A 24,347-nucleotide genomic window follows, 5' to 3' on the forward strand; every position below is an offset into this window, starting at 1 on the left:
CTCACTGGCGTTCGTCGCTAGCAGTAAGAAGCACCAGTTTGAACGGTAATCGTGGGGAGGCAGCGGCAGCAGTAATCATTTTGACTCTACTGGGGCAGCGCACTCCGCCTAGGCAAAAAGCCCCACCGAGCCACGACAAGCACTGGCATCAACACTAGCGAGCATCGAGCGAAGAGCACTGCGATCGTTGGCTCCTAGGTCAGCCGAGCGCCCGCTCGCTCACTGCCTACTTTCGCTGCCACAGCTCTGGTCCTCCGTTCACCAGTTTTTCATCTACCGCTGCTCCTGCTACTGCCTACATCCATGACGGGGCTGCTGTTGATGATGAGACTGGTCGTGCTGCGGCTGCCGCTTGTGCTGCACCTCCGCCAATGTTGCTGCTCTTTCTAGTCAGTAGTCAATGCTCGCTCACAGCAGCAGTAGCAGCAGCAGCAGCATATAGAAACGCTGCTCCGACCGCAGCACCAGCAGTTTCAGGCAGGCAGACGGGCGGGCGGGCAGTCGGGCGGGTGTTGGCCCGGCAACATTGGGGGATGGAGGAGCAGGGATCAGAATCGGGCTGGTGGCGCATACTCGCCGCCCCGCTGTCCGAATATTAGTTTTCGTATGAGCAGCCGTTTACCGTGTACCCATCAAGATATAAGAGAAGCGAAAAAGATTTGAAGGAGCTAGCAACAATCGAATAGACCGGACGGATTGTTGCTGCTGCTGCTGCTGCTAAAACGGCAGCAACTAACAAACATGCTATTCGGATTCACTCAATGAGCAATAGTTGAATGAGCGATAAACCGCCTCTCGTAGAAGCGAACAGAACCGCTACAACGGCACAACGATACACAAAAGCTGGCGGGCAGGCAAGAGGCAGGAGAGACCATAGATGATGCTAAAATGTCATCAACATGAAACCGAAAGCGGTGGCGACTCAGCAGAAAGAGCTGGTGTTATTACTGAAAACAAACGTCCTTAACCAGAAGGAAATTTAATGAATGACAGTTCTTTTTTTAAAGAGACGGTTTGAAGATCAAGGCGCATGCTGCTTATCAGGGCACGGCAAAAAGAGATGAAATATGACATCATTGTTTTGTTCTTTCATTGGTTATTTTTGCCAGGAGGGGGACGATGTTGTTGGTACGGATGTTTGTAGCAACTGCGTTAGCTATTTACTGCTACTACGCAAAAACTAACTGGACACCCTTAATCGCGTGATTACATTGTTCATGCACGAATGTACTGGGGTGACGTGTATGCATAAAACATGCACTAAATAAAAATAATAACGAAATTAAATTTATAAATAGGATAGGATTAAAAATTGAACTGAACTTAAAAATAAAAGTAAGATTCAATCTAATTTTGCTGCTGAACTAAAAGCGATAGCTCCCTGGAATAAGGGCAATTAGTTCTATTTACACAGCACTCGTACTGATTACCGGTAGAATGTTGTCTACCGTACCGAAATATCAAAGCGGTCCTTAACATCCTCTTTCCATATGAATAAATCTAAGAACAAAACTAGCTCTAATCTGCCAAATCATCAAAATAATTAGAAAGGAGAGAACGAATGAGAAATAACTTTTAATTTCAAAGATCTGAGAGTTTGCCGTAGAGCTTCTATTCCCCTCTCAGCAAACGCTTAACCGCGCCTGTGAGTGAAAAAATCGTCTCTTCCCAACTCTTTAAAAAAACGACAACAGACAACGGCAGCGCCATCGCCACCGCTGCTGCTAAACATGGACTTTTTTGTCAGTAAATTTTTTGTTCGTTTTCATTCTCTCTCTCTTTTTATCAACTAACAACGAGCCCAGCCCGCCATCGCGATTTCTTCCCAACGGACCGCTGATCTGAGATTCAAGTTTGCGCGCGCTTTGTGTTCACCGCCAGGCCGCCTAATGTGTTGCTGCTTCAGAGGATGAATCAGCTGGCGGCGACGGCCATTTTGGTTTGCGCCACCAGCATTCGGCCGCTCCCTGCTAGGGACGCTACTTTGTGTATATTTGCGAGATAGTAGTAGTTAGGCCCCGAAGGTTTTGAGAAATCGGCCCATTTTGCTGCCGAGTGAAGTTGTTGTACAGTTGTGCGCTGGTGCTCGTGCGTCGGGCTTGTGTCTGGGCGGTGCGGTGGACAGTGAAGGTGGCGGTAATCCAGGCGTAGGGCCATCGTAAACGTCGCGGACCGCCGGCCCGGACTACGAACGATTCGGAGTTTTACCGATTACGCAGAAGAAGGCAGCGGCCGCAGCTGTAGTAGCAGCCAAGGGAACCAGTGAGCAGCAGCAGCAGCAGTAGTGGTGTTACACAGAGAGGCAAGATGGACAGACAAATCGCGGAAAGCCGACTCTGACCGAAGGTAGAGGACCTACAACAACCGCTCAATCGCCGGTGAGTGTTTTTAGTGCGTCGAATCAGAAGTTGTCGACGCCAAATGCCGCCAGTCAGTCAATCCGTGCTGGACGCGCAAGCGAAACGGCAACAGAAGGAAGGCAATAAGCCAGACTCAGGCAGCTAGGCAAACCAGCTAACCCGCCGGTGGCGCTGGTCTGTACTAAACGATAGCAAGCAGTTAGTCAGCCTACCCTAAAACGAAAGAAACGGAGGGGGTAATCCGAGTAAACTGGACATGAGACGGGAAGGCAGGCAGGCCGCAGCAGGCCGAACGGAGAACGCCTGAACAAAACACTTTTCACAAACGAACGAGTGAACGAAAGAGAAACGAGATGTGCCGAATGTCTGTGTTGGGTGTACCTATTTCAATTCCCTGTGTTCGCTACGATCCCAGCGGCAAAAGCCAGACCCAAAAAAACGCGAACCAACCATCGAATTAGCCAGGCTCGGTCGTACTTCAATCGTATCACAAGTAAAGCTCGAGTGTGCTAGACCTCTCTCGCTTTTGGTTGCTTCTCTCCCTTAATCCATTCACCATAGAAGTATATTATAGAGTATACACCTGTAAAATTCGTAGCGTAGTATTTTATCCATACCTCTTAGCATCATCGTTTGCTAATGTAATGATATTGCTCATTCTCGTATCATCATCATCATTAGCATAATCATCACCACTGTAGTGCTTGCTGTGTTCTGTTGTGATGGCGGCGAACGATTCTGTTGTTGGCCCCATGACAAAAATCAACCGCCGGATCTTCTTGATCTCGTTTGTGTGAGAGATCTGTGCCTGATGAGATTTATGTGCACGTTCAGCAATGGAGCGTATTGGTTAGTGGTGTTTTCCTTGTTGGCTGAAAACTGTCGTCTGGTTTATATACGATGGTGTGGGAGCTTCAGGCTGCATCGAGGGCTCTCCCATCCGACATCGCGTATAATCGGGCCGACACGATCGGCGCTGGAAAAGGTGGGGCAGCAGCATCGGAAAGGAGCTGTCATAAAGAGAAAACCAATGATCGACCCACTGACTGAATGAATGAAAACGAAAATGTCGTTTTTGTTTGGATACCTTGCCGGCTGAGTGAAGATTGACTATCATCGGATAGTCCGTCCGATTACTGGTTTCATTCATCTACGACTGATCCTGTAGTTCATCTACTATACGGCGAACCAGTGGAGAGGGCGCATCTGAAAAAAAAAGTACAATTTCTTAGGACCAAATGGATCGGTTTGCATGCGCTCCATATACATTTTATAGACGGCTGTTGAGCACCTGCCGATCTTGGCCAAATAATGTGGGACAGCTGATTTGCCATTTTCGCCTATAAAGAGATACTCGTCAGATATTCGTCGACGAGAAATTAGTGGTGTTCTTCGTGCAATTCGTTTTAAAAACGGCGGACACCGTTTGACAGCACGATAGCTAAGACGGTTAATCTCTTGCGACAAAAAGCTAGGGGTGGATAGTTCAAGCCCTTTCGATGGCAACAGGTGTGATTAAATAGAAGAAATCAGTTTCTTCGCCTGCCGGTATCAATGTCGATTTTTACGAAAAAAAGCATCCCTGTTAAGGTGTGAAATGAAGTTTGTGGGAGAACGAAGTTCTCATGTAGTGATCGGGCCTTTAACTGACTCACTGGGTTACTATGTCAAGCGACTGAGTGAGTGCGTTTCAACACGGCATCTAATTCCTTAATGTGTTGAGATTTCACCACTTATAAGAACGAGAGTTAAAACACCGACCAGAATCCATGGTTTCTAAGCCTCTGAAGTCAAAGAGGGCGTGTTAGCCTTTTCCTTGTCTCCCATGTATCTGTGCGTGTGCTAAGGCGCGTATTCAAGTGTTTTTTGGTGTCCCTTCATTATGCTCACGGTGTACATCCCCTGCGCAAATACGCTTTCTAAAGCTTTTATTCTGTTGGAGAGTTTGTGACAGGGCGCATCGGATACGGCAGACTAATTTTCGAACAGGGAGAGAGGGTAAAGGGCAAACTTAAGCGGTGACAATGGAATCGGGTGTAGTGTGTTTAATTTGTACGGATGTTGACGAGATACTTTTTCTGCCAACGTTCCTGTCACCATTGTCACCGAGGAAAAGGGGTGTATCTGAAAAAATTCACGAAAGAACTGCTAGCTTTTTAAACTCCACTTGGTAAGAAGATGTTTCAATTTCGTTGCGCTATCGGACGTTTTTGTTTATGGTGCTGTCTACAGGGGGTGGTGTAGGCGATCATGAGGGCGACAGCGGAATCTGTGCGCCACTGAAGGACTTTACCAGCTCTATTATCATCATAATCATTAACAGGGTGACTAACTCCTTGCGGCGGCAGTATTGTAATATGGTGGCCCGCTAGCATTGTCAGCAGCACCTGCAAGCCATTGATGGTGGCTTAGAGCCACTGGTAACTGGTGGGTGCAGTAGCGGTAGCGATGGCTGCTGCTCCTGCCAGTACGGCGGGAGCGGCGAACGCCGCTGCTGTCGCCATCGCCGCCACTTTCGCTAACAAAACCATCACTTGGCAGCTGCCCGGGTCCGGTACAGCCCGGCCCGCCATTTGGTCCATCGCTCTCTTGGCGCGCAGTTGCCTGTCTGTGGATCACCAGCAGACAGGCATCGGCGGGAATAACAACGGCGGTAACAGCAACAATAACGGCAGAATAATACTGTCCAATGGCATTACAATGATAGATGGAGGCACATTTACCACAAAGCGGGCGAACGAGTCAAAGCGACGAGAGCCGTGAATGTCGCCAGTTCGCTCTCAACGAGATACTAGTAGTGGTGCCATGTGCTAATGGCGCGAACGATAGCCGGGAGAAGCGCTCGCTGTTGCCACTTTTCACATGGATGAAAGGGGGGGGGGAGGGACTTCCGATAGTCGACTTAGTAGTTAAAGAAAGGATCCGGAAACGGAATTTTCGCAAAAGGAATGGGACCCTGTGTGTTTCTAGAATGGCCCTGAAGGGTTTTGAAGACAATGTTTTGCATGTGAGGCAAATTGAGTCCACTATGGCCGAACAGATCGCCAGGCCAGCGCCGACAGTGGTGAAATGGCGGCGAATGAATCGTGCCTCTTGATCAAGCCGTAGCGCATTTTCCATTGCCTGACATCGTATCTTCTTTTGTCTACTGCTGACTCATCGTACACTTATATGCGCTCATTGCATGAGTTTTGCATCATACGACTCGAGCGTTGTTTTATTCGTTCTGCGATTCTCATGTAAGGGTACTTGACTTCCAGTATGGGATCGATTAGTCTTACGGGGTAGAAAACATGTGATACTCAATAAAAGCTGCGACTCAAATTTCTTATTACCTTTTGCAGAAATGGTAGTTGAATTCGTATGCGTATTTGTACTGCGATCTAACTTGTTCTTTGCATCCAATGGCCGTATTCTTAATAATAATTCCATCCACTCTTCATAATTCCTCGCACAGATGCGTCAAATTGAGACACTCGTGCCTTTATTTCTTCTGTGATTAGCTCGACTATTTGCTCTGTCTTAATGCTATACTTTAAGAAAAAAACCTGCGCAATGCCAACTCGGTTGTCATTTCTTTTTACCTGCTATGATTTTTAGTATGGCAAACTATAGCGCTCTAATGTAGGTACCGTTACCATTGGAGCCAACATTGATCCTAAATTCCGACAGTCAACTGATGTTACACAGGTCGTAAAGTAGTGCTCAATGGGCACATTCTAAGAAAATTACTTTATGTATCCTGATCCGTGCCGCATTCATCTGGGAGGGCGATAGGGGTTTCAAGCCTGAGAAAGCTTACAAGTTACGACTTTGTATGTGAAAACGTCACAAGTAGAAACATGCTGGCGATTGTTTTAGCCATTTCAATTGGCAATTGAAGTATGATTGAAGAGCTACCGTTGTTGCTGATTAGGCTTAAATTCACTATAATCTGTCTATGGAAAAATAAAACAAATTTAAAGTCTGTATAATTGTTCTGGTCAACATGTGTGCATGCCTTGTACGCATTTTACTTGATCCTTGCCTCCGTTTTGCGTGTCACTTAAGTGTCATGTCAGTATCTATAAAATGGCGTCCGTGTCCGGCTAGAAGTTACAATTGTTAGCTGCCCCGTCTGCCGGTTTTGAAGACATGTTTTGGTCTCGTTTTACCGCAGGTACTCCCGAATTTTCAGCGTGCTGCCATGCATTGCATGACATGCTATTCCTTGAGATGACTGCATTATGAGGAGGGAGTGAAACGATTTGGACGCATTGCGAAATTTCATTCCGCATAAATGTCATCGACTGAAAAAGATCAGAGATTTTAACATAGTAAGCATGTGTCAACGTCTTAACTATATATAGTTTATATTGTTACTATATATACAAGGTCAAGGTTATAAACAAAGCAATGAATTACTCTTCTTATATATGAATGGGAAATTAATAATTCATAATGAAAGAGTAGTTGAATTTGATGAACCAGCTGAGGTGCTTGTTGTACAGCTTCGAATTGTTTCTGTATTTGAGTATAAGCCTGCTATTGTATTTGTGTCTTGTCTGAGATCTACAATTCCGGATTTCAATGTATCCAGCATATCTACCGTAATGACATACCGTCGTGTTAGGTACCGTTTGCAGCGATGGGTCATTAGAACAAACAGATCCTTTTTGTGGGCTCATCATCACTATTATTTAGTATTTAGTTTTACTATAAGCCTTGGATTAGCGTAAACTATGTTGCATTAGATGAAAAAAGTGTTAGCAAAACTAAGCAGTGGGAATATCTGATGTACTGCTCTGTTTTTCAGCGCATACAGAGACATAAAGAGCAGTGTGTGAACGAGCAAAAGAATGGTTTCATAACATATCAATAGAAAGCGACATGTCCAATGATATTATAATAAATCTGCTTTGCGACGAACTGGTATTCGGTTTGATTGTTGCGGATTGTACTCTGCGGGAAGAAACTGTTGAAATTATTCTTTGGGTGGAGAGCTTTTGCTTAGCCAGCTACGTCGTAGCAATGGCTGTCTTGGGAGTATCTGTTCAATATAATATACTGCTTCTCATCTTTCGAATCTTCTCCAGAAGACCAAGTTTCCTTTTAAAAACAAAATAATGAAAATTTACTTGGTCGTGGCCATTTTCAGTACAATGACGATTAACGTTATGTGAAGTAAAACAGACATCGGTGGTGGAGTACGAGAAACCTACAGAAACCCACCTAAGAACAGACATAATGCCGCTAACTCAAGCGTGTGAGTTATTCTGTTATTCTGCATTATACTCCACGGCCACATAATCTCTATTTACATTTTTGTAACACTAATTCTGTATTAATAGCTCTCGTATATCTCTGATGCTTACCTGAGTGATGCGGCATTTGTCTGCTCACTCCACATCAAAATACAACGAATCCATGCATCTATATTGTCTGCTTATAATTGCAAGAAACATTTAACTGTTGCTTGTTATCGTCTATCTTCCTTTGATTTCAGATGGTTGCGAATAGTCACCAGATGAACGGCGGAGGTGGTGGCGGTGGAGGGGCGTACGTAAACGGTACCAGCGAAGAGGTTGGCGGCCAGACCACACTTGGCCTAATCGCCGCCCCGGCAGGAACACACTACTACTACTACCACCAGCAGAATTCATCGCCGCAAGTTCGTTATCCGCAGGCCATCCCACAGGCGATGTACGGTCACCCTATGGCACTTCAGGTCCCACAGGGTCCGGGCGGCCACGCCGGTCAGGAACTCGGTCCACACGCCGTTGCTGGACAACCCGGAATGGCGGGTCTCGCTGGTATGGCGGGACCCCAGCAAGCGCAAGAGTTGTCAAAGACTAATCTTTACATTAAAGGACTTACGCAGAACACGACTGATCGCGACTTGTATAACCTCTGTCTCCCGTAAGTTGACTTTTAGCAAGCCGCGATATTGGTCATCGAATTAAAGATCATTGGTCTTCCAATGTAATAATATCACGAGCACTCGTACTTATTAAAAATTTGTTAGGTTAGGACTGTTGACGCTTGATTCAATTCCACCAGGTTAGTGTGTGTCATTCCTACGCGAAAATAAATCCTATTTGTTAAACTGATGGATGATGATTGCCATCCGCAAAGATTGGCCTGCGCTTACCTTCAGTGGATTATTTGGTCACTGTAGTAACAACAAAGAAGTGGACCAGGGAGAGTGATGACAAGCAAAAAGCCCACTCGTAAACAATATTCAATCAATTGACAGAATATACAGCGCAGCACACTCCAGGATGAAGGTGTACCAGCCCATAGTAACACAGATGAAAGTAGCTTGTCAGTGTATCTAGTATTTTACGCAAATGAGCCGAGATGCAGAGTGACGCAGACCTTCTTTCAACCACATTTTAAGTAATTTTTCCTGCAGATGTCTACGTATAATGTACGAGACATAAAAAACATGCGATTGCTCTACAATGCGCTGAAACGTCGTAAAAAGCATTAACAGGGTCTAGTACATAGGTCGGAATGCAGATATGTTTTATGTATGGTTATACCAAGAAGTTTACGCTGTTCAGTTGAGTCGATGGTCGAAAGGGAAATCATGTAACGTAGATGGCCCGGCAATGGAACGAGAGCTGGTTGCATTGGTTCATTTGGTAGCGTGTCACCTTGCATCAAGTTATTGATTGTCACGGCTATAGCTATCATAAGTATAACAATAGGTCGATTGCTCGCTGTTCCGATGGAGTCAGAAGTATTTTGATAATAGACGTTATTTTTAGTAATATAAATTCACAAGTAAATCTATCTTAAGATGAAACTGTACTATTTCTGCCAATGCCTTCCTTCATAACGATCACTCAAGGGTGTAATATATTCTGTAATGTTGATAATGAAGGCTAAGTACATCATAACTAGTTCGATGACCAGAAAATATTCTTGCCTGCCTAAAACACTTCCCTTTAAAAACCAGATGTTTATACGATGTATTCATGAATGGTTTGGGATGTCCCATTGTTCTTGTCTGTTGCAATCTATTTTTCACTATTTGATCATATGTGTTTGCGTGTACATTACTTCAGTTATGGCACGATAATCTCAACCAAAGCGATCCTCGACAAGGACACACAAAAATGTAAGGGGTACGGATTCGTGGACTTTAATACGGCGGCTGAAGCCGAAAGCGCGGTTAAAGCTCTGCTGTCGCAAGGGATCCAGGCACAGATGGCTAAGGTGAGTCGCGGTAAACAAATAGAGGACCCAAAATACAAGAGTCTCTTTCTTATCGGTTTTCTATCAAGTGGCACATTTGTTGGTGAAGAGCAGAGAGTTAACTTTGACCAGGCCTTTGTGGCAGCATACTACTTAGATCTGACAGATGTGCACTTCATTTCAAAATAAACCTTTTTGCCCAGGGTGAACAGATATACTAAACTAGAGCATACCAAAAGCTTAGTCGATACGTCCAGATTTTTGTCTTCAGAAAAGAATAATTCTGAACAAAAGATTCGATTTGATTAATTTTTGTTTTGTTGTAGCAGAGTACGTCGCAAGTACTACAATTTTACTAATAGATTTCCTAACGTATCGCGCAAATATCTAACTTGTAAATTGACCACCTAGTTTGCCAAAAAACTTAATACAATAGAAAGGTAAAAGAAGTGAAATCTGTGATTAAGTCAGAAAATTATTTTTTTATTGCTGACCAAATATATATATGCACATATATATGCTATGAGTGTTCGCACGTATCTACGTAACGACGTGTGTCTTGTGACGTTGGTAGAGCCGTGGTCGAATGTCCTCATCGCAGTGGTGGGGGCTCCGTTCGACATGCCAGTGATGCGTTCGTAAGCATGGCATGCAGCGTTCTCTAGTGCCTCCATGTAGCCTATATCAGGTAGCACGAGCAGGTTGCTGCAGTTGCCAGGTTGTTGTCACACAAAAAGAGACGTGTGTCGACTGAGGCCGCCGGCAGCCGTGCGCTAGAATCCAATACGCAGTGTGGCATATTTGTTCCGACTGCTTGCTTAGAAATACCAAGGCAAGTCGTAGCATGCGAATGTAGACGTCACGACACCTAGTTATTGTCATAACTGCGTGTCGAGCTCAAGAGCGGCGCATTGGGAGAGAATGTCTCTTGGTGAGGAGTGCCTGCTCAAGGCATTGCAATTTGTTTTGTTTGTCAATGATTACAGTTAAAGGTAATCAAGCTAGTGAACGAGACAAAATTAATTCATATGGAATATAGAAGGAAATCTACTTCTGGGTTAAGTCGGGTGTTTTGATATCTTCATTTTGTTTGATAATTATTTATATGGGCCTCACATTGGTACAAATATATCCCTTCCAAGTATTTGGGAAGCGAATATTATTAGAACACTGATTATTTTACCAGTTAGTGAAAAATAAACAAATCTGTGTTTAGGTCGTTCTTTTGAACGTAGTTTTTTGTTCAGCAATATCCTGCAACCACCTGCCAAATTCTCAGTAGCTATATTACAGATACATGGGGTTGTGTCACATGGGCTTGACTTCTCGTTTCCAAGGGACAACTGTCGCGCCGATTTCATAAAGCTGGGTCCTAATAAATATTTGGATGCTTGTATGTCGTTTACAATGGATGTGAATTAGCAAGCAATTTGGCATGCACAGTGGCAGTCGCAGGTGTCAAGCAGGCCTATACAGGGCACGATGTCAAGCATGGCATGCCTTCTAACCTGCAACTTCAATTGTTTACTTACAGCGTAGGTTATTGTTGCATCGTATAGGTAGTATTATCGTGCAAAAAAAAATATATATATACAAAATTTATGATGGGGTAATTGCATGTAAAAGGGCAGGGCGCTGAACTGATAGCTAACGCAGCGGCGTGGCATGTGCACCACTTTTTTGAGTCGGATGGCCAAAGTATAGAGAGATAATGAGTTAGATAAGGAAAAAATTATTGGAGATGTGTGTGTGGCATGCACAGCTGCTGCTGGTGCCGCTGATCGCGGCGAAGTTGTTGGCATGTGCGCAGCTGTTGTTGTTGATGTCAAATGGCTGACCGCGGAAGAGGCTGTGGCATGCGCAAACGCTCGGGCCATGAAGGTGACACAAAAAAGATTCGGCGATCATAACAAGCATTCATGTGCTGCACCTGTACGGACAGAATCTTCATACACACAGAACTGCGAACAGCATCTTGCTCCACTGCTGTCGCTGCTTTTAGCTCACACTTTTGCTAAATACAAATTACATTCTTTCTACATTAAAGTGCTCATTAATCAACCGACTAATGACTACATTTCTAGCGCAGCGTACCTTAGTGGACAGCCATGCACAGTTTTCAAAATTCAATCGGCAACTCTGCTAGTCTGTATGTGTGTATAAGGCACTGTCTGCTACGAGTGTCCCCTTTGATTGTTTTGACGATCGCATTGGTCGCGCACAGCGTTACCACTTTACTGTGTCACCGTTGACATGGCTTGTACAGCAGCTACTGCATCTGGGAATGGAATAGCTGCTTGCCGTGTTTGCCAGACCTCTTGCCGCGAAGACGGCTTAGCTAGCTAGCTAGCTAGCTAGCTAGGTAACGGTCAGCATAGGATAGCTAGTTGACCGACCGGTTTGCTCTCTCTGCTGGCCCCGAACTACTGTGCCGCTTGCCGTGGTCTGGTTGGTGGGTGCTCTGGTCGTGTTCTGGTCGATGCCGTCGTGTGACGTGGTGTAGGTGTCGTCCTCGCAGAGCCTGAACAGCCAGATCGAGCCGGATCCCACAAACCTGTACATAGCCAACCTGCCGGCGCACATGTCCGAGACGGACCTGGAGAACATGCTGTCGAAGCATGGCAGCGTCATCTCGACCCGCATTCTCCGCGACGCGAACATGCAAAGCCGAGGTGTAGGCTTCGCGCGGATGGAGAGCAAGGAAAAGTGCGAGCACATCATCCATCTCTTCAACGGAAAGACGCTGCACGGCAGCACCGAGGGCCTGCTCGTCAAGTTCGCTGACGGCGGTAACAAAAAGAGGTACGTTCACAGCATCGACAAGTAAGGCCACGTGCTGCTATTGTCTATAATTAATTTTTTTATTATATACCTCTTCGTACACACTATACATCAAATCAGCTAATGTTTAGCTTGTGTCGATGAAGTTCAACAGCGCAATCTATTGTGTCATAAGTACTGAAAAACATATGTACACACATTCGTCATATGATAATCTGTTGAATAATGAAATCTAATATCAATATTGAAGCAAGATATCCATATCTCGCTTCAACATTGATAATATTATCATAACTAGATATATATCTCGTCGACACCAAATCTTCACCGTCATTAATTATTATTTCAGTTAGTCATTCACAAGCATTAGTATATACAATAATCGCCATTACCATTATTCGTATAACTATTCATTATGTGTCTATTCGTTTCACCCTTACTTTCGATATATCTGTTCGATCTTCTGTAATACCCATCTTCGTTGACGTCTTTTTTTCTGGGCTGCTGCAGGCTTCAGCAGCAGCAAGCGATGCAAGGCGGGTACGGACACGGGCCAATGGGAGGCCATGGTGGCCATGTGGGCCACCACAGCCAACATAATGGAAGCGGGCCTGGTCACGAAGGAGGGGCGAAAGGTTCTGGCCATCACGGAGGACACCACGGGGGTCAAATGGTCCACCATAATGGAGGTGGCCCAGCCTCAGGTCAGCAGGGGGAGCACGGACACGCCGGCCACCACGGGGCTCACGGCGGTCACGGAGCCCACGGAGGCCGTGGCCAGTGGGCCCCGCGCGCCGCCGACGAGGCCGCCGCACTGTACGGCGCTGATGGACTTGTGTCGCAGCACTCGCCCATTGGGCTAGTGCAAACGACGGGCTTCCATGTTTCCCCCCAGGCTAGGGCGCCCTACGGGACGCCCCATCCTCAGCTGGCCGGGGGCGCTCTCCAGCTTGGCGGTGCCCTTCAGTATATGCAAGCAAATGGAATCTACAGTAAGTATCTAGAATGTTTATGATTGATGAATAGCAGCTGTCTCTTTTAAGCAGATTTAATTTTTAGAGGGCAGAGATTACCAGTCCAATTACTTGTTTCGCACTTGGACGATTTAGGCTGAGCTAAGTCGCATTTCCGAGCATCCAATATAAAAAATTCGATACGACTTTTGGTCATACTGACCGTGGTTATTAGATGTATATATGATTTACTAACAAAGTTAGTCGACTGCAGTAAACACGCAACTAGTTTAATTTTGCAAGGAAACTTTCATGTTACAACGAAAATAGCTGCCTTAGATTCTCAGCAGTACATTTGTATTGTATATATAACATATCCATCCACGGAGTTGTGTACCTCGTCGGAAACACAAATCGAAAAATGTAATTTCTTGAACAATACAACAAGTCAAGCCATGCTACCTACTCCTTTTTCTTGACCAGTTTATGTGCGTTCTTTTTAATGTTAATTAAAGCCACTGTTGTGTGCAGTCCGACGCGATACTTCTATTCTTTCTTTATTTACTTTCTTTGTTTGTCGTATTATTCGTGTGTATTTGAGTAGCAGGCGATCCCGCACTCCTGGGGGCGTACATGGCTGGTCAACAGCAACCGCCGGCGCCAGCTCAGTACATTATCCACTCGGGTCCTGCGCCCCACTCAGGACCACACGGTCCGCACGGACCACATGCGAGTGCCCATCCACATAGTTTCGGGCCGGCCACCCTCGATGGAGCAACACTCTATGCCGCCCACGTTGGTCTCGGCCCCGCCGGCCAACTGGCGCAGCAAATGCAGCAGCTGAGTCTGCAAGCGCCGCCTCACGCGCCGGGCCCGCAGCATCACCTCGTCCAGCACTACAATGCCGCCGCGGCCACTGCTGCTGCAGCTGCCGCCGGTAAGAACTCAAAGCAACTATACATATATTAAATACACATAACACGGATTAATTATGAAAAGAGTGCTAAGAACGAACTTCATATCAACTATGCGATGTCAAAACTTACCTTGCACTTACCTTAATCCTATAGAAGCGCTTTTTTTATTCACTAGGATATTTCGTTAAACCATTCAAGCCACCGCTTTGGCTGATGTTCCATTTTCTTGAATTCACCCAAACTCGCTCTATTCACCTTTGTTGCCATCTGTCGATTATACCGCGTCGTACTTCGTCGTACAAAGACTACAAAGAAATCCTATTTGGTACTTTATGCGATTCTCTGTCCTGTCACCGGTTGCTTATTTCCATCTTAGCAATGCCTATAATAGGCTAGCTATATTTAGCGGTCCATTTAATGTTGAGGTAGTTCTTAAAGGCAAGCCATGACATGAACCATTACATGACAAAACTATGTCTTTCTTAGGCTCATATATGACTGCGGCGATGTTGCCGTCTCTGCCGGCGGCAGCGACAAACGGTACCGATGTGGGGCCCGCATCGGTTGATTCAGGTGTTGGGGCTGATCCCCAGCAAGACGCCCAGCAGCAACAACAGGCACGTGTCCTTAAAAATACTTGTATAATAATTTTTGGCTTTTCATTTACTGAGATATTTCACAGCCATAAATAGTCTTCCTTTCGTCAATACAATTAAAAGATACATAGAAAAGTTTTGACTTAGAGGTGGCATTCAGTAAAGAAGTTTTGTTCAAATAAACATGCTGCCAATGCAACATGTCTGTTTAAACAAAACAGTGTTGCATTGCGCAGGTTGACAGGCGTTAATACAATAAAAAAAAAATTAATATTTTTTTAATGATGTTCCGTTATATATATATATATATATATATATATAGCCAATATCCGTTCCGAGTTCATTATCGATATTTACGGCTAGAGTAGGCATAGTCAAACGGCAGCCACAATAGTTTCCATCTGTCATCATTACCTTTTAAATACTTACAAATGGGTTTTTCTATAGGTGTTTCAGTCATCCTCAGGGAGTCAGTCTTCGAACCAGTATCCGGCGGCTAGCTCCACAGGCAACGGCACTTCAAATGCAGCAGGCGGACAGGGTGGCAATGCGGGAGGAGGGCAGGGAGCGCAGGCACAGAAGTGAACAGAGTTACCCTTTGATCTGTTCTACCCTTGTGCCCCCAAACCACAACGCGAAACGAATGTTTCAGTTACAACAATAACGATAAAGACAACCAATTACACAACAGCAACAAGAGTAACAACAACCACAACAACGCAGCAAAACTAAAAACAACAAAGCAGCACAGCTATGATATGGTATCAATAACAGGCAGAGAGAGAAGCAACAAGAAAGATAGAACAACCGTAACGAAGAGATGGGCGGTGATTACAAAAACAGAGAATATAGACATGGGAAATCGACAGTTATTATTGGTTCAAATAAAACTCACGACGAGAATATATTAATACGATTAAAGCTGGAATCTTGTGGTACATGACAACCATACTGGCGTTTTCTTTGTGACAATGTCAGTATGGACCAATATACACCTTTCTAGAATATGACTTCATGTCATACCTCACAAAAAATATATACGAATAATGTAACTGGAAACAGTAGTGATGACATTGACAGGAACAAGAACAACAAGCATATTTGCAGCAATCACAACAACAGGAACAGCGACACTCAACAGTAACAACAAGAAAAAGTAACATAATAAGAGCAGCAAAATAAAAATTACTCAAACTCTCTGTCGATTTGATGAATAATTGGTGATTGGGATGAAAAGTGAGTGCGAGTGAAAAAAAATAATAACAGCAAGCTGTGTGAAAGTGCGTGCGTGCATGTGTAAAATGGAACAGATGATCGACGATGCCGTCAGGAGAAGCAAAAAATGGAGCAAGTACCGAAGGGCTTCAGGGGGGCTGTCTGCGCGGCGGAGCGGGGATTGCCCGGGGTCTAATTGGCCAAAATGGTATCGAACCCTATGGGACAACACCCCAACAGGAATCGTGAGAACAATGGTCCATCACTAAAAATAATGAATATGAAAATAACGGGATGGATATAGGATTTACCCAGGTGAAGCTCGAGCCTATCTGACGAGATGGCGGGTCGCTGAGGTGTGGAAAATACAAAGAAAGTTAGTAATTTTGGTGATAAAATGGCAAGCAGATTGTGGCAGCAGCTAGAATTAGAAAAAGGAACACAGGAATTTTGACCTGAATAATACTAAAAACGACAGATGACAGAAAGCATTTCGCACAGAGTGGAACGAACAAGATCAAGATAGATCGCGCAAGGTGGAAAAACTTCCTGATACAGGTTTTGACTTGGTAGACGCAGCCTACGAGTAACGTTCTCAAGGACGATGTGGGAAGGGATGAAGGATGGAAATGGCTGGTTGACGCTTGCCGCGATCCTGAAGGGTAAGAAGCACGTATGGAGACGGCGAATTTAATAACCCAGCAGCTGGGCATATTTGTTCCCATGACGACTATGCAGGTGACGAAGCAAAATAAAAGAAGAAGCTAGGTGGGCGATAGTGGCGGACAAGGTGAATACCGCAAGAAAACAGGATTTGTTAAACAAACGCCTAACAGGTGGTGATGATGTACTAAGCAGATTTTAACGAAGATAGAGGAGAAGGTTTAGAAGTGTCGAGGAGTGCAAGCTTCTCAATATTGTGCACCTGTGATTGCGCCCCGCGCAGATTTGCTATCCCGCTGCTCCTTCTTAGTAGGTTAGTAGGTTTAGGAGAAAAATGAAGATAATAATGATGAGCGTATTGAGATGATTATGAAGACGATGATGATATCGATGGTAACGATGAATAGACAGTGGACTAAAGAAGGAGAGAATGTGTCGAAAGAAAGATAATTTAAGAAGAAGAAAACGTAATGAACGATTGCAGCGTTGACATGTGATTATGCTACGTCGTAATCAGCATAGAGGTAAATGAGTTGACCGTTTCTCCCGGGTGTCCTCCGGTGGCTATTTGCGTATCTCATCACGTGGTAGTTGTACGAGGTAATTTAAAGAAATTATTTTTAATGATCTGCTTTGTTGTTATTTTATCTTTGTAATGCAGTAAGAGATAAATAACTAAATTATCAAGAACTGTGAATTTCGGCATTCTCGCCCAACTACCTCTTGTAGAAACTGTTTTAGCCTGCAATGAGTGCAATGAGGGCCAGGGGGTAACTTGCTCTGGAAATCCAAGCAGCCACACTCCTCCGGGGCGAACGTTTTCCTTTGTGGGTTTATTAAACAGAAGGAGGAGCGGGAGGTAGGTTTCGTTTCCTGACACTGAAAAACGTAACGGCAAGGCAAATAAAAACAGCATAACGCAAGAAGGTGCCGAAAAGACAGGTTGAAGTTTGGCTCGACTATACCGTTGCTTGGCCACCGGAAGCCATCTCTCGGAAAAGTCAGGTTTGAATCCGATTGTGCGCGTGAAACAAAAACATGCAGAGTATTTGAGATGATGACGCATTGACAAACCGAGTAACTGCGTAAAAAGAAAAGATGAGAATGTATGAAAGTAAGGGAGCGAATGTGTGAATGCATGAAAGAGTAAAAGATTAAGTCATTGGTCACATACACACGAAAGCCGTCCTTAAGTCGAGATGGTCATCTCTCCGAGGAACTACGGCATCATGTGGTACGTGGTGAACACTGAACACATTATGGTCGACATCATACAGATATAAAGAAATAATGAATAACGGCCTACAACATCGACAACAACTTCAGCAACAACAGTTATAATAAAACTGAAGACAACGTAACACATTTACATCGAGATCGACAAGAAAGTGTGTGCGTTTTTCTAAGCAAAATATACGAATACAAAATCTACACACAGATGATCCACAGTTACATACTAAAAACGAAGGAAAGAAAACGATACAGGGATAAACATGAGAGGTATACGAGCGAACAGAGGGAAAAGATCACACTGACCTGTGCTGCCCCGCCCACCAACCGGCTAAAATAGACGAAACGAAGAAGCATCATAGAAAAATACAAACGCATAACGCCAACAAAGAGTGCAGAAAACCGGACAAACAGGAAAAAGTGCTGAGGAAAAATTCTAAAAAAAAAAAAAAAGACAAAACCGATGGTAAGCAGAACTGATGGTAATAAAAAATGAGTAAAATGCAAAGAAGGCAGAAATGATAATAATAATAATAATAACAGAGACAGTAATGAAATTACGATCATGAGGGTTACGATGATGATTATGAAAACAGAGAACGTGCTTAGAAAACCAATGATAATAATGACCGAATAATATGAAATATAAAAGGAGGACATGTTGAGTATATACAAAACAACATGAGTAAACTAGACGCCGAAGACTGCTATCATATAAAAAGAAAAATTTAGGCAGGGACACTATGCTAACGATGTAGCAAACTGCTGATAATGAACGACGTCACCATAACTGAAATAGGACTGGTATAGCATACCAGTAACTGAAAACATTAGCGCAAGTAATCAGATCTGAATTAAGAAGCAAGAGAATGAAGTGATCATCACATTACTACTACAACTAAATTTATTGTTGCGTAAGAACAAAAAGCCGCGGGTTTTTTTGCGATCGGTTTAATTCGAGACATTGCTGATATTTCATTTAATTAGCACAGGAGAATAATAAAACTTTGACTTGCCTCGTAGTCAAATCTTTACTAGAAGCGCACTCTTTGTGTTGCATTGAATTAATACAATAAATTAAGGCTGCGGTTCTTGATTGATGTCGATGATTCGGTATTAAATATGCCGAAAACCATGACTTCTCTGTGAGATTACCTATGAGATTATCATATTATCATACAAGTTATCGTATGCATCAGTAAGTGCGGGTACGTTCAAGTTTATTCCCAGTGGGCGATTTCGAAGATCCAGCTCTATTGGCTTTGAAGATGAACGATATTCACGATAGCGTTGTGATGCCAGTTACTGTAACGTATAAAATTATATGTCTAAGTTTAGTAGATTTGAGCGTTGCGCTAGACTCATTGGGATCTTATCTCGACGATTAAAAACCTTTTGTCGATAATACCTAGTGAACGCTACTGCGACAGGGTGATAACCGTTGGTGGGTGAACAATCTTTATCTTCTGGGGTCGTGAGGTGTCAAAGGTCGTCCAGAACCACTTTCTTTTCTGATGAATACGAATGGAATAATATACCCGTGTTTTTTTACCTCTTGCACTAATTTTCCCGATTAATTAACAAATAACTAACACCTGACTTTGCACTACAGTGAATAGTTTATGCGCCATCGATATAGGGTCGAATACAAATTTAATTAGAAGTACATCAAATTAACCGCAGTTGCCGTCTATTAACCTTATTAGAAGATAAGGCAATCCATCTCGTTCGTGGTTTGCCTAATTTTGTGGTTTCTTGTTTATATTCACGAACACACGTAATCACATATGGACACGTTAACATTTGCGCAGATGCACAAGAGTCAGTCACTATTGACTAAGTTTTTGGGAAGAAGTACGGCCAATTTTGACAACGACTTGACAACCGATTTAGTCGAACCCGCGCCAGCTAATGAGCCTTGAAACTACGTGCTAGCTGAATAGTTTTTCTTGGTCGTTTTGACCAAGCGCCACAGCAAATACTTAGTACTGATGCGAAGTGAAATGCTGATTAGTAAAAAGAGATGATGAAAATTAAAAACATAAGTTGCTGCTAGCACAATAACATATAATGATGCTAATTTTGTTGATCATGAATAACTTGATAATGAAACACGTGATCAACTGGTACGTAATTGATGATTGTATGTCTGACCGACTGACTGTCTGATTGACTGACAGATCGCCTGATGATCGACTGATGAGATGCGACTTACTACCACCACTATTACTACCGATTGATGCGGCGCGAAAACAGCACACAAAGCGGCTGGCCCGCTCACAAACACTGCATGGCACTCCTTCGAGTAACGCCCACGCAACGAAGTGATTACACGACGGACAAGTGTGTGCCGGATATCACGAACAACAGTTGTCATGCAGTGCGATCGAGCAGTCCAGTGGCAATGTATGCCTCGACGGCGGGAGTTGTGTACAAACGATGGTCAACACGAACTTCCATAAAACACCTCCCTCCGCCCTGGTTCAGACACTTTCAGCCACTTTCGTCGCTACCTTCTGTCTTGCCCCCCAGCAGCAGGATACCTTTCCCGCAGCAAACTCAGCAACAAAAACAGAGCAGTGCCTCCTAATAACATGAGATGATTAATGATAATGATGAATAATAATGATGATGATACTAATAAAAAGATGAAGAAAAAGGGTAATAATAATAATGAAAGATAATGATAACAATAATCGTAATAATGCTGACGATGAAACTGATGAACCGATGACAAAGATTATGACGACGATAATAGTAATGGTAATAATAATGCTGATCATGATGCTAACGCTGATGATGCCTCCCTCTTGATAGTGACTGACTGATTGACGATGATCACGGCGATAATAATGATGACAATGTTGATGATGGTTTTGAATTATTATAACAATAAAGATGATCAAAAGATGGTTAGTACTAATAGGGGGCACGCAGCAGCGGTGTTAACAGAAATAACTTTTTGCCGCCTCTCCAAGAAAGCCAGAGAGTAACAAACCATTATGTCACCTAGAGTCATAAAAGCGAATTAAGTACGACGATAGTAATTGATTATTGCGTCATTAGTGGCGTCGATCATTTATGGGCAAACTTTATGACGATTAAGCCATAGCACAGCACCCAAGGGATTGAATTGACGAATTCATTCATAGACACAGACCAACAGTCTCGAATTATCACAACTATATCAACACGCAACGATATAACAACACTCGTATACACAGACACACTTTCCGAGAAAGAGTTGACTTTTACCGCTAACCGCTCTTAATTTTCTGGAATTGATGAGGAAAGGGGAAACCCAAATTTTTGCGTAGCTACCAGAACCACATGCGTAGTGTCTGGCAAATACAAGTGCAGACCTTCGACATACATACACATTATTATTACTATTTAAAAAAGATGTGGTTTTGTAGTGGTTGGGTGGGCGGTGGCAGATTGATTTCAAATATTCCTTCTCATCGGGCGGGTAAACAATAAAAATGATCCGGTCAGACACTTCAAACTACAACAAAGACGCAAACCTTCATCGGGACAGAGGAGATCCGAAAACAAGGAAAGAAAGATAACAACAGGAACATCAGAAAAAACACCGATAACAACAATTTTAAGTTTGCCTGTTCGCTTTTAGTTCTAGGTAGCTATAAATAAAGAGAAAAGAAAGATTGAAAGTAGGGTAGGAACGGACAGGAAAGATGATAATGAAGATAATGATGATTTTGCTGAAGAGAATAATAAAGAAGATGACGATGATAATAGTAAGAAGAATAATAATAACGACGATGTCGATGACAAAATGTGCGAGGCGGGATGTAGTAGGTGTAGTAATAATTATAGAGGGAGTGTGACACTCACGCCAGTGTTAAATGAAAAGAAAATATTGCAAATGTGTAGCCAGCGGACGCGATGACGTGGTGCGATTTAGGCTAAGGAATGACGGCGTGTTTTAGCGGAGATTCCCACAAGGTTGCCCTGACGACCCGTTGCCAGAGAGATCGGCAAAGATTGGTCACCATCGCATTATATACGAGGTGGCTGGTCTGAAAATGGGCGCGGCCTTGTTGTTGCGCGCGAAGCTCAAAGTCCTAACCCTACCCGCCCCCCGACGGCCTTTTCATTGTTCCGCTGTCGCAGACGGTAGTAGTCAGGAACCGGCGGGCTCTGTGTGTGCGTGTGTGATTGCGTTAAGATTAACGTGTGCTGAACTCGGTCAGGCTGCGCGGCGGCATGGGCAGAACGAAAGCGGCCACGGTGCAGTATGGGGTGGTACATCGCCTTCATCTAATCTTTGGTTAATCGCATTGTGTTGTATCTATTACCATTATATCAGAGCAATAATTACTGCAATCTTTTAACGCAGCATTGGCATCAGAAACATCTGCGACGCAAAATTTTTTCATTGAAATTTATCCGTTGTTAAATAGTATCATAAATAGTATGGAAAACGTGAATGAATACTTTCTACACAACAAGAGTATTGCGCGCGGCAACATCCGCTCCCCTGTCTTAGATAGGTAGATTGACGGAGATAAACTGCGGAGGCGAATATAAAAAGGATGATGATAACGATTCATTGCAGAAAATAAATGAATTGATAATATTGATAATAATGACGATAATAATGGAGAAAGTGGCTAAGACTAAGGGATAAAGACAAAGAGATGTAGAACTAAAGAAAAAGATGACTGATAGGGCTTCTGGCCACTTGTCGATTAAGGTCATAGTAGCAAACAGAGCGTAGTAGGAGATGGCAAAAAAAAAAGAAAAAACATCATGAAAAACAGAAAAGAAAACATCACAAGTAAAACAGACAAAAAAATACTACAGAGCGGAAACAAAATCAGAAAGAGGACACGAGAAGAAAAAGACGGAGAGAGAGAACGAGAGAAAGAGAGAGAGAGAGCGCGCGAGAGCGAGAGAGAGGAAAAACGATTTTTGGACAAAACGTACGAAGCGACACGAAAAGAACAACGGCGTGCACACGTGCTACGGAATAAAGTATGAAGCTTGAGCTGGTAGTATAATCGACGAGAAAAGAATGTCGACATGGAAGAGGAGTGCTAAGCAAATCGTGGGGCAGATAATACTGATCGTGAAAATGGCTAGGCGGTACATACACTATTATACATACACTAAAAGGTGGTCGCCGTTTGGTGACATGATTTAGTAGTTCGATGTGTGTGGGAGGGACGTGAAAGGCGGGTCGGGAAACAACACTAATAAAACAAATGGGACAGGACGAGAGCTGATGAGCCTAGATAGACGTTGAAAGAAAAATGGAAAGGGGACAGCGAAAGAAAGTAGAAAGTGTACGCGCCAGAGTTTGGTAAATGGCGCCGTTCGCTCCGGGACCCGGTGGTGCCTCGAAGTGGAGGCGCTGGCCGCCGAAGGAAGCCATCCGACGGCGACGATGACTGACTGACGGATACCGTACGGAATGAAACGTCAATGTGGGTGAGCATGAATTGTTCGGCCACATGCAGATATGGCTTCGACCCCCACTACGACGAGCCACAGCCTGTCGCGAAAAAAAAATAGCTGCGGGAACTGTAGTGTATTCGTGGTGTGGTCAAACGTGGCGCGGACTATTCTCAATTGAGTTGCAAGCCTCAAATGTAATATACGACGAAAATGCTACACTTCGCCACCGGGATCAACGACAAGACACGGTAATGAAGATGATCAAACGGAACGAGCGTCGCAGAACTATGGAGGTATAGCCACATCATAGGGATAACTGAAAAGTCATCAGTGGAAAACGACAGAACACCAACAGCAACAACAAAAATACCAACAGCAACAAATATGAAGTCGCGGTTGTATAAAAATTACAAAAAAAAAGACAACAGTGTTTTTTCTCATGTAGTCGAGTCTCTATATGTACAACGTAGTTATTACGTCTTTTTCTTTAGTATTTTTTATTAGTGGTCAAGTTAATTGTGTTGGTTTTGTTTTTAAAATTCTAAAGTAGTAGTTAATTAAAATAGATGAACTTATTTTTTGCGAAGTTCCATGGCATCGGGATTATCGCCTGTAGTATCGCGTGGTATAGACTTTTCATATGTGTCTATATCCGGGACGATATATCCCAAGAGATATCCACGCTACATCATTCTACTTAATGTAAAAGGTCAATCTTGTCAATCAAAAAAAAAGTTGACTCAGAAAACAAAAGATCGTTGTCCAACACTGTAAATATAAAAGCAGAACGGTAATAGCTTAGGATGTGGATTGATACGCAACATTAATTTGCTTTTAGAGCCAGAAAAGGCGTAGTGAGATCACTTTAAACACGGTAAAACGTTTCTACGATGCCAATGTTGGCAAGGTAAGTGATGTTGCAGTAGAAGCGGGTAAGCATGTAGAAAATAAACATTGGCTTTTTGCAGATCACTACTGTATCTACGTGAGAGAGGAAGAAACGGGAGAATAAATGACAAACGTCTCAAA

General features: G+C 43.6%; 1 protein-coding gene and 2 long non-coding RNA genes across 7 annotated transcripts; 1 reads left to right on the plus strand and 2 right to left on the minus strand.

Moving 5' to 3' along the window:
- The first annotated feature begins 1,925 nt into the window (after nucleotides 1-1,925).
- On the plus strand, nucleotides 1,926-23,743 carry shep (RNA binding motif single stranded interacting protein alan shepard). 5 transcript variants are annotated; one of them, XR_015321599.1, is made up of 10 exons: nucleotides 1,928-2,378; nucleotides 7,498-7,605; nucleotides 7,846-8,258; nucleotides 9,413-9,563; nucleotides 12,046-12,344; nucleotides 12,834-13,315; nucleotides 13,881-14,213; nucleotides 14,680-14,810; nucleotides 15,237-18,363; nucleotides 20,078-23,743. XR_015321599.1 is itself a non-coding variant. In XM_022791845.2 (8 exons), exons 2-8 carry the CDS (start codon nucleotides 7,846-7,848, stop codon nucleotides 15,372-15,374), a joined length of 1,947 nt encoding a protein of 648 aa, XP_022647580.1. In that variant the 5' UTR covers nucleotides 1,928-2,378; the 3' UTR covers nucleotides 15,375-18,931. The 5 variants fall into 5 exon arrangements, 1 of the variants encoding a protein (XP_022647580.1); XR_015321601.1 differs by lacking the exon at nucleotides 1,928-2,378 and adding an exon at nucleotides 6,537-6,676; XR_015321610.1 differs by lacking the exon at nucleotides 7,498-7,605 and having other exon boundaries at nucleotides 1,926-2,378; nucleotides 12,061-12,344.
- On the minus strand, nucleotides 2,025-5,184 carry LOC147758525 (uncharacterized). Its single transcript, XR_015321705.1, has 2 exons — nucleotides 5,084-5,184; nucleotides 2,025-3,566 (listed from the first exon to the last, which is right to left on the minus strand). It is a non-coding gene; the product is annotated as an uncharacterized LOC147758525 (long non-coding RNA).
- On the minus strand, nucleotides 18,203-20,079 carry LOC147758526 (uncharacterized). Its single transcript, XR_015321708.1, has 2 exons — nucleotides 19,596-20,079; nucleotides 18,203-19,202 (listed from the first exon to the last, which is right to left on the minus strand). It is a non-coding gene; the product is annotated as an uncharacterized LOC147758526 (long non-coding RNA).
- Nucleotides 23,744-24,347: the final 604 nt, after the last annotated feature.

Source organism: Varroa destructor, unplaced genomic scaffold (genome assembly GCF_002443255.2).
Source record: "Varroa destructor unplaced genomic scaffold, Vdes_3.0 BEIS01000001.1, whole genome shotgun sequence".
In the NCBI taxonomy this organism is placed as follows: Eukaryota; Metazoa; Arthropoda; class Arachnida; order Mesostigmata; family Varroidae; genus Varroa; species Varroa destructor.

What these genes read in the sequence shown, in the direction of transcription:
- shep (XM_022791845.2), top strand. Translation starts at nt 7,846, where the DNA reads ATGGTTGCGAATAGTCACCAGATGAACGGCGGAGGTGGTGGCGGTGGA. An exon ending in TCCAGGCACAGATGGCTAAG is followed by an intron (nt 9,564 to 12,045) that starts GTGAGTCGCGGT and finishes GACGTGGTGTAG; the next exon opens with GTGTCGTCCTCGCAGAGCCT. An exon ending in GACGGCGGTAACAAAAAGAG is followed by an intron (nt 12,345 to 12,833) that starts GTACGTTCACAG and finishes GGGCTGCTGCAG; the next exon opens with GCTTCAGCAGCAGCAAGCGA.